The following is a 10,100-nucleotide window of genomic DNA, read 5'->3' as shown; positions in this document are numbered from 1 at the left end:
TTCTGTTACAGTTGTTCAGCTGTTGCAGAACAGAATTTTCAGGAATCATGAGGGACAGTTCAAAGGAATGAGATGAAAGGCAGCACAGTTGCTTGCAAGGACGGATTGAGGTTCGGTTTTTGAAAAGGGGACAAAGGACACAAGAGCACAGCCCTTGAGGATAGGGACCATTTATAGCAACAGCTAGAATGGAGGCGGAACTTAAAGAAGAGCCTCTGAGGGAAGATGGGGTGGGGGGGGGGGAACAAGTGTATCTTTTAAACCTTTAATCAAAATCTCTCCTCAGCCTCCACCACTCCATTCATATCAGAGTACAGATGAAAAAAAAGAGGCTGTCTAACCCATAGTTTACTCTGTCAATGTTCTGGGTAAATGAATGAAACACATCAATATTCTGTTACATCTCAGAGTTAGTAAGAAAGATAGCTTCAAAAGTGTGGAGAAGATATCACTGGTCTCATATTCAGGCTGAGAAAATACACACCATAATGTTGGTGGATTATACATTTATGCAGCTCTATTTACAAATTTCAATGTCCAAGGATTCAGCTGTCATAGCCAATATTTGTTTGAAACATTAGTTAAAAGTTTAGACCATAGGAATAAAATTTAGCACAGAAATAGGCCCTTCGCCCACAATGTTGTGCCAAACCAATTAGTAATTAAACGGCCAACTAAACTAATTCTGCCTACACAATGTCCATATACTTCCATTTTCCTCACATTCATGTGCCTAAATGTCTCTTAAAAATCCTTCATGTATCTGCCTCTACCACCAGCCCAAGCAGTGCACTCCAAGCACCCACCATTCTCCGTGTAAAACTTACCCCTCATATATCATTTGAACTCATCCTCTCACACCTTAAATGCATGCCCTCTGGTATTAGGCATTTCAACTTTGGGAAAAAGATACTGTTTGCCTACTCTACCTATACCTCTCATAATCTTATAAACCTCTATCACATCTCCCCTCAGCCTCCACTGCTCCAGAGAAAGCACAAGTTTGTCCAATCTCTCACTGCAGCACATGCCTTCCAGTAGGCAGTATTCTGGTAAACCTCTCCTGCACCCTCTCCAAAGCCCTAACATCCTTCCTATAATTGGACAACTAGAACTGCAATATTCCAGTTGTGGCCTAACTATAAAGTTGCAAAATAACTTCCTGACTTTTGAACTCAGTGCCTCAACTAATATAGGCAAGCACATCATATGCCTTCTTAACCATCCTATCAACCTGTGTAGCCACTTCCAGAGAGCTATGAACTTTTGAACCCCAATACACCTCTGCTCATCAACACTGCTATGGTCCATTACAAGTGTACTGTCTCTTTACCTTAGAGCTACCAAGGTGCAACACTTCACATTTGGCCAGGTTAAACTCCCATCTGCCATTTTTCTGTCCCTTCCTGTAACTGATCTGTATCATGTTGTATTCTTTGCCCATCTTCTACGCTATCCACAACACCACCCATCTTTATATCATTTGTATACTTACTAACCCTCTTACTTTTGTAAATTCGTATTTTCCTTCTGTTCTTTTATTCCCAAAGACTATCTTCCAAAAACTGGCATTTCTAAAAAAACTGATTATTGAACATGATTTCTTTAAAGTTGAAGGGTAAGATTTATAATTAACACCATAAGTGAAAAAGTTAGTGGACAGTCTGTTGATTAATTGAACCATGTAGAGCAGTGTGTAATCTCTATTTTCATTTCTCACTGTTTGAATCACTTTGATCACAAAAAACTAACCAAACTTGCCACAATAAGACCTGATGATAAGTTAAACATCTTGCAGCAACTCACTTCCCGACTCCCAAAAGCTTTTTCATCATCTACAAGGTACAATGGAGAATCCTTCCATCATTTGATTAGGAGCAGTTTCAACCTCAGATATGAAATTCAAATTTATCGAGCTCAAGGCAAGCAATATGACTGACACATCATCCACAATTCAAAACAACTATTCCTTTTATCAATACAAAAACCATCAGACCTATATGTCAATGCTTTCCTGAGTACCTACAAAATTTGAAAACACCCACACCTAGCAGATGAACAGTGTCGGATACACAGAAACACCACCACCTGCAAGTTCCTCTTTAGGTTATATGATTATCAAAATTCACATAACAGAACAATTGCAGTGATTCAAGAAGGTAGTTCACCAACACATTCTTAAAGATAATTAGAAAGGGATAATAAATACCAAACTTCTTAGTGATGTTCACATCCTATATACAAGTCAAAAATTGTTTCTGCACTTGGACCGGGTGCCAACCGAAGTAGAACTCAGGTTTCTGTTAAGCGGTTGTTCATTTTCTTCACTAGTTAACCACTTCCGCAGCCTAGATGCCATATACTACACACTGGCAGACATGCACTTGCAGTTGATAGGTAGATCTATATTACACAGAATAAGTTACATGTTTAAAACGTAACACTGCAGCTGAAAGTTACTGCTTTATATACATTAGAGATTATCTAATATTAGCACTTGAAGCTTTTAATAATTTTATTGCAAGGTAGGATTTATCATAAATTTTACAAGTAAAATATGCTTGCAATATGATTTTATTGCATGATAGAACTTTGTAGAAAATATCACAAGGACCATACACTGTAACTATACACTTTCTAAAGAAACACATTCTTTCAGAAATTACTACAGAATTTAATTATGTGGAGAAACAAATCTGTTTCCATGAGTTTAGAAAAATAAAGATTTTAATCTTTATCTTTTCATATGAATAAATTTAAATCAGAAAAATACAAGATGCTTCCAGAAAGAATCTGTGATAAAGATAACTTTTTGACAGTTTCAAGGACAAGAAAATGAAATAAACATTAAACATTGCTTGCCTCAAGCATTAAGATTCCTGAAGATATTTTCAAAACTAGGTAGTACAACAGGTATGTAGAACTTGCCATCAGATACATTTTAGATAAAACTACTCAATGGATCTCTGTTTAGAACTTGGATTTTGAATTATGAAGGGGAAAGAGGAGACAGGAGCATCTTTTTCTCCAGATTAAGAGCTTTAGCAAAATAAGAAACATTTATCCAAATGTAGAGGTTTGGAATAAAATATGATAGCATGACATTTCACTTTATGAAACATGTTTGGTGTGGTGTTGTAATGCATTAATCATTAAACAATCACACGAAAGAATAAATTCCATAGCAATCTTTGCAAATAGTTTTTACACACCAGTACTTTCAGAATTTTGCGGCTCGGCTCAGGACTGAGAACCATTACTACTCTGGTGTGCTTCACACAAATTCAATCAGAGTAAATTTAAATGAATCAAAATTTCAAAAATGTATATTTCTGACCTATAATTTCTAATTATCTGCAGTTTTAAGCTTAGCTAGGTTCAACATCTAAGCAAATGAGAAAGGTGAAATCAAACCGATGGGCAAGACATTACAGTAAATGAAAGTTCTAAAGCTCCCAAATCATGTTTGTTTTGTGTACTGTTTATTACATCACAACTAAGCTAAAAACAAGGTATTTAACAGATTCTGCAATATTTTAATGTGATATATAAAAATGAAGCTTGTCATGGGCAGTTAAGCTGATATTTATAATGATACTCTGTGTTCAAGTTGACAAAATATCTTAACTAATTATTTAGTCACTTCCAGGGATGAATGTTGAAAACTAGCTTTAAATTTTTTTTATGTTTTATACTCCATATCAATCATCCTTACCAGAAAAAGCTGAAAATACTCAGCAGTTTTGGCAGCATCTTATGTCCTGAAAATGTTAACTTCAGCTCCCTCTCCACAGATATTCCCTGCCCTTAGTGTTCCCAGCATTTTATCTTAATTCAGATTTCCAGTACCTGCAGTTCTCCTTTTTGGACCCTTCTGATCTTGCTGAGCAACACCACCAATATAATGTTAACCACATTGAATTGTAATCAATTTTAAAGAGACATTTGATCAAATCCCTTAAAATTTATTTCATACAAGAACCCTACCCAGTTCCCTTAAACTACTCTTTGGAGTAAAAAACAAAATAAAATGTAAATTGCCAGGAAGCCTTTAGCCATTCACATACTATTGCCATTAAAGATAAATGAAAATGATCACAATAAAGAACACAAAACTCAATCTGCAATGTCATTTGTTGTTTTAAAAACCAAAAAAATATAAAGTTAAAACTAATAAAGCTCCAAAAATTAAGTCATTAGATGAAACCAACTTTTGCAACACTTTACAAATTTATTAAAAGTCCAGTAATACAAATAATCGGGCTGCAGATTGTCAAAAAAAAAACAAACTCAACAGAAATCCAAGTTTAAAAGACATGTCCCAAACATGCCTCTGAAAAATAAAGATCACAGAAACATTTATTGGCAATTGATTGCTTATCTGTAAAGCACATTTATTCACTTTTATCTTCATCTGAACTTGGGGCTGAATCACAACTTGAGTGCTTTTTATCATGGTTCTGATCTTTTACCCTGCTGTTTGACTGGTTAATTTTATCATTTTCACACAAACTGCTTCTTGATGCATATTTCTCTTCATTCTTTTCACTTTTACTATCACCCCTTTTCCTCTTTAAACTGGGACTACTACTTTGTTCCTTCTCCTTATTTTTCCCCTCATTCTCTTTCAGACTCTCAGAACTACTGCTTTGATCCCTAACCTGGCTTGTGGTATGGCTTTTCAGTTTCTCATGCTCCCTGCTGTGTAACTTTTTACCATTTGTACTTACAACTTCAGCTATTTTTAACTCTTTCTCCTTAATTTTATCTTCTGAACTTTTGGATTTTTCTTCTTTCCTCGAGTCATCATGCCTGTCCTTTTCAGGGCTTCTTCTGTCTCTGCTCCTTGACCGCCCTCTTTTTTTCTGTTCTTTATCTCTGTTCTTTTGATATTCTTTGCTCTGACTTCTATCCCTTTCCTTACTTCGAGTTCTCTTTTCTTGATCTTTATTCCTGCTGCGTTCCTCACCATTACTGCTGGATTTAGTCCAGTTTTCTCTGTGTTTATGTTCCCTGTCTCTACCTTTGGAGTTTACATGCTTTTCTCTCTCTCTGCTTTTCTCTTTTTCCCTATCTTTACTTCTAGATTTTCCTCGCCTTCCTCTATCTTTACTTCTATAATGCTGCCGATCCCTGCTTCTGGATTTGGCCCTTCTCCCTCTGTCTTTGTTTTTACTCCCTTCCCGATCCTGACTTCTAGATTTTGATTTGGTCTTTTTTTCTTGTTCTCTGCTTTTGCTTCGTTCCCTACTTTTAGACTTTGATCTGGCCCGTCTTTCTCGGTCTCCACTTTTACTCCTTCCTCGACTTTTAGATCGTGATTTGGCCCGCTTAGCTCTTTCTTTGCTTTTACTCTCATCGCGGTCTCGGCTTTTAGACTTTGATTTGGCTTGCTTCCGTCTCTCCTTACTTTTACTTTGTTCTCGATCTTTACTTCTTGATTCCCTCTGTTTCACGATCTCTTTGTTGTTACTTTGTTCTTGATCGTAAGTGCTGGATTTTGATTCAGACCCCTTGTCCCTTCCTTTACTATTACTCTGTTCTTGATCACGAGTTCTAGATTTTGACCTGGCTCGTTTCCCCCTCTCTCTGCTTCTACTCTGTTCTCGACTTCTGGATCTTTCACGTTTTCTTCTCTCTTTACTTTTATTTCGTTCTTGCTCTCTGCTTGATTTTGCATATTTATCCCCCTCTTTGCCTTTTGCATGTTCCCTTTCTTTGCTTCTCGATTTTGCCTTCTTTTCTTTGTTTTGTTTCTGCTCTCTGTCCTTGCTTCTGGCTTTGGTTTGCTTTTCTTTATCTTTGCTTCTGCTTTGATTTCTTTCTTTACTCCTTGACTTATCTCTCCTTTTAGACTTGGTTTTATCAAGTTTGTCATCTTTGTCTGTTTTCTTCTGTTCCCTTTCTTTACTTCTGGATCGATGATTCCTGCCAGAATCTTGGTCTGTTTTCTTCTCCTTCTCTTTGCTCCTTTCTTGACTCTCCAATATTTCTGATTTGTGGTCTGCAGCCACTCTCTCTTTTCCTCTGCCTGGACTTCTATCATCATGGTTTTCTTTCTTTTCATTCAGCTCACCCCTTTAAGTAGCAGTTGGAAAAGAAAAGGGATTAGCAAATAATATATATGTTTGAATGTGCTCTTATGAATAACATTTACTACAAATCTAAGAAAATTTACTTTGTTTTAAAATTGCAAGTAAAGAAAAAGTCATTTCACAGGAAAGGCAAAGGTACACTCCAGAAATGAATAATGATCAATAAAGACCATTAATACTATTACCACACATTTTTGAAAAAAACACCACTGAATGGAAATGCAGTAAAATCTTCTGGTCCTTAGCAGCTACTTACATGAGCTTGAGGATTTGACAAATGCAATTCTTTATATGATAGCGATGGTAGAGAGAATCAATGATGAAATCACAATACATTTTCAGTAAAATTATATTAAAAACAAGCTTACACAATTCCAAATGCACAAGAAAAACACTAATTCTTCAAAGCCTGTCTGCTGTTCCCATCGATCCCCAAATTTGTTAATTCAAAGTTCAAAATAGATGTGTTATCAAAGTACGTCTATGTTACCATATACTACGTTGAGATTCATTTTGATGCAGGACAAAGAAATACAGTAGAATTTTATAGAAAACTATACATAAATGAAGACAGATAAATACCAATGTGAAAAAGACAAGTTGTGCAAATACGATCTAGACCTCTCTGCAATCTACAAAATAAAGTTTCAACATTTTTTAATGTTAATTAAATGAAAATCCCACACTCACCAGCAAGCACCAACATTTTAAATTTTCATTCAGAAATTGTCAAATATAGTTGTCCAGATATTACAAAACTTAGATTATATAATTAACTATATTTAATTTTTAAATACGTAAAGATAGAAAATAACAAATTTTAATAGCGTATTTGATTCAAACCACTTTAAACCTTGAGCATATTCTTGTTTAATGGTAAAATGAATGATTTCAGTAAATCAGTAACAATTTCTTACTGCAATTATATAGGATGTCGATGACGAATGAGCACAATTTTAGTCTTCCTGAAAAGATATAAATGCCACTGGGGAAGGGCAACAAAAATGGCAGGCTTGCTCGGAGGTAAAATTAAAATTAAGGACATGCGGGTATTTTCGAGTGTACAGAAGAGTGAGAGATACCACTTTGAAAACTTATAAAGTTCTAACAGTGAGAGGATGCATACAGAAGGATGTCATTGAGAAATCTAAAGCAGGTAACACTTTATCTCTGAATAAGGAGTAGGCCGTTTAAGACTGAGATGAAGAGAAAAGCCCAACCAAAAGAGTCATGAAGCTCAGTAAGTGAATTCATTCCAAACAGAGATCAAAGACCTGAATATTAAAGAAATAAAGGGATTTAGGTATACTCCAGGAAAATATAGTTGAAAAAGAGGTTAGCAATAATCTGAAATTAATGCTGGAGCTGGTTCAAAGTACAAGATGGTTTACTTCTGGCTCCCAATTCTTATATTCTTATGATGAATATTTTGAAATATACTTTTAATTAACACTTAATAAATTGTCCAGTAAACTGAAGTCAACATTGATTTAGAAAGATCCTATCCCTTGCACTTCTGCAAGGAAATGACAATTTCAAGTGGGAAATAATATGAATGGTGAACACAAGATTCTGCAGAGGCTGAAAATTCAGAGCAACATGCACACAAGATGCCGGAGGAACTCAGCAGGTTCAGCAGCGTTAATGGAAATTAATAAACTGTTGATGTTCCAGGCCGAGACCCTTCTTCAGGACTGAAAAGGAAGTGGAGAGGATGCCAGAATAAAAAGGTTCAGGGAGGGGAAGGAGAACTAGCCAGAAGGTGATAGGTGAGGCCAGGTTGATGGGAAAGGCAAAGGGCTAGAAAAAAAGTAATCTGACAGGATAGAATGGACCATGGGAGAAAGGGAAGAAGGAGGGGCACCAGGGGGAGGTGATAGGCAGGTAAGGAGAAGAGGCAAGAGGCCAGAGTGGGAATAGAAGAGAGAGAGGAGAGGGCAATTTTTTTTTACCGGAAGGAGAAAACAATGTTCATGCCATCAGGTTGGAAGCGACCTAGATGGAATATAAGGTACTGCTCCTCCACCCTGAGAATGACCTCATCGTGGCATGGACCAACATGACAGAATGGGAATGGGTATAGGAATTAAAATGGTTGGTCACTGGCAGATGAAGTGGAGGTGCTCAATCCTGGAGTTGGTGGTCCTCGATTTATAATGGCAGATGACAACATTGCAATTAAAAAGGCAAGATGAAAATCATGGGGATGATGATTTAATCCTTGAAACTACCTGAAGGCCAGAAAGTAAACAATGTTCTAGGACCATTATGTTCTAGTGGGCTACGGTGGAACATTAAGAGCTGATTCTAACTTCCATTAAAAAACAGATCCAAACACAATGTTAACAATGTGTATGTAACAACGTTGGAATGAGTTGCAAGTGATTATTTAGTCAAACAAAAAACAAAGTATCCATTAAGAATTATTAGAAAACTGAAGTGTTTATTTATTTCTATAATTTAGCGATACAGCGTGGTAACAAACCTTCTGGCCTAATGAGCCTGTGCCAGCCAATTAACCTACTAACCTCGTATATCTTTGGGGCGTGGGTGGGAGGAAACTGGAGCATCCGGAGGAAACAGAGTCACGGGGAGAACGTACAAACTTCTTACAGAGAGTGGCAGGGACTGATCCCAGGTCGCTGGAGCTGCAATCATGTTATGCTGACCACTACACTACCACGTACAAAATGTTAAAGGACTTCGGAAATGATAGACTGACTCGATTCACTCATCTGTCACAATATGGCACAATGTAGTATATTTTACAGAACATAAGATTATTCCTAAATTGCATACATGAATTTGCGTAAATTATAGAAGAACATCAATTTCTATCATAATTTTTCCCACATCTATTTGCTCGACAGTGGACTACTTCCTTCAATTATTAAAGGAGTTCCAGTTAAAAAAGAAAAAAACCTCCAACAAAGCCCATCTAATTTCCACGGACAACAACTCCTGAAGCCTTGCACTAAGAATAGTATGAAGCCTTTTCAATGGCTCACACTGTCAAAGGTCTTTGGACTTCTTGCACTTCTGTAAGGAAGTGACAACTCACGTGTGAAATAATATAAATGGCGGCCACAAGAGATATTTAAAAAAGTTAACAACTTTAAGTTCCTAAGTGTTATTTCAGAAGACCATCCTAGGCCCAGCACCAACTGCAATTATGAAGAAAGCACAGCAGCACCTCTTACTTTCATAGGAGTCTGCAGAGATTCGACATGACATCTAAAACTTTGACAAATATCTATGGATGTGTAGTGGAGAGTATGTTGACTGGCCGCGTCACAGCCTGGCAGGGAAACACCAATGCCCTTGAACGGAAAATCTTACAAAAAGTAGTGGATACAGTCCAAACCATCACGGATAAAGCCTTTCCAACCACTGAGCACATCTACATGGAACACTGTAGCAGGAAAGCAGCATCCATCTTCAGGGACCCCCACCACCTAGGAAATGCTCTCTTCTTGCTGCTGCCATCAGGAAGAAGGTAGAGAAGCCCCAGGACTCACACGACCAGGTTCAGGAGCAGTTACTAATCCTCATCCATCAGGCTCTTGAACCAATGGGGATTACTTCACTCAACTTCACTTGCTCCAACATTGAAATGTTCCCACAACCAACAAACTCATTTTCAAGGACTCTTTATCTCATGCTCTCAATATTTATTCCTTATTTATTTGTTATGATTATTTCTTCTTTTGTACTTGCCCAGTTAGTTGTCTTCTGCACTTTTGTAGAACGCCTTAGTTTGGGGGTCTTTCATTGATTCTGTTAGTTATCACTCTATAGATTTATTGATTAAAGTCTGTCACGAGCCTTGTGGCCCGTCAGGCCGGTGCTTATGCCGGTTTCTGTGGCGTGAAGCTACTGAGAGTACGAGACTCCCCCCCCCCCGCCCCCCCGGATAGGACGCCAGTCTATCATGAGGTTAACCCCCAGCATTTTCACCAGTACCCATTCTCAGCTGGGTAGACTGGAGCATTGTGTGGGTAAGTG

At 37.3% G+C, this 10,100-nt stretch overlaps 1 protein-coding gene across 4 annotated transcripts in view; it reads right to left on the bottom strand.

Moving 5' to 3' along the window:
- Window positions 1–2,558: 2,558 nt before the first annotated feature.
- Window positions 2,559–10,100, bottom strand: part of ppig (peptidylprolyl isomerase G (cyclophilin G)) — a 58,167-nt gene continuing 50,625 nt past the window's right edge. For all 4 annotated transcript variants that reach the window (XM_063052191.1, XM_063052194.1, XM_063052193.1 and 1 more), the window contains one exon: window positions 2,559–6,078. In XM_063052191.1, the coding sequence (XP_062908261.1) occupies window positions 4,395–6,078 (1,684 nt within the window). In that variant the 3' untranslated portion in view covers window positions 2,559–4,394. The remainder of the gene's footprint in view (window positions 6,079–10,100) is intronic.

This window comes from Mobula hypostoma, chromosome 6 (genome assembly GCF_963921235.1).
Source record: "Mobula hypostoma chromosome 6, sMobHyp1.1, whole genome shotgun sequence".
Classification (NCBI taxonomy): domain Eukaryota; kingdom Metazoa; phylum Chordata; class Chondrichthyes; order Myliobatiformes; family Myliobatidae; genus Mobula; species Mobula hypostoma.
This window is presented reverse-complemented; position numbering and strand designations above follow the sequence as displayed.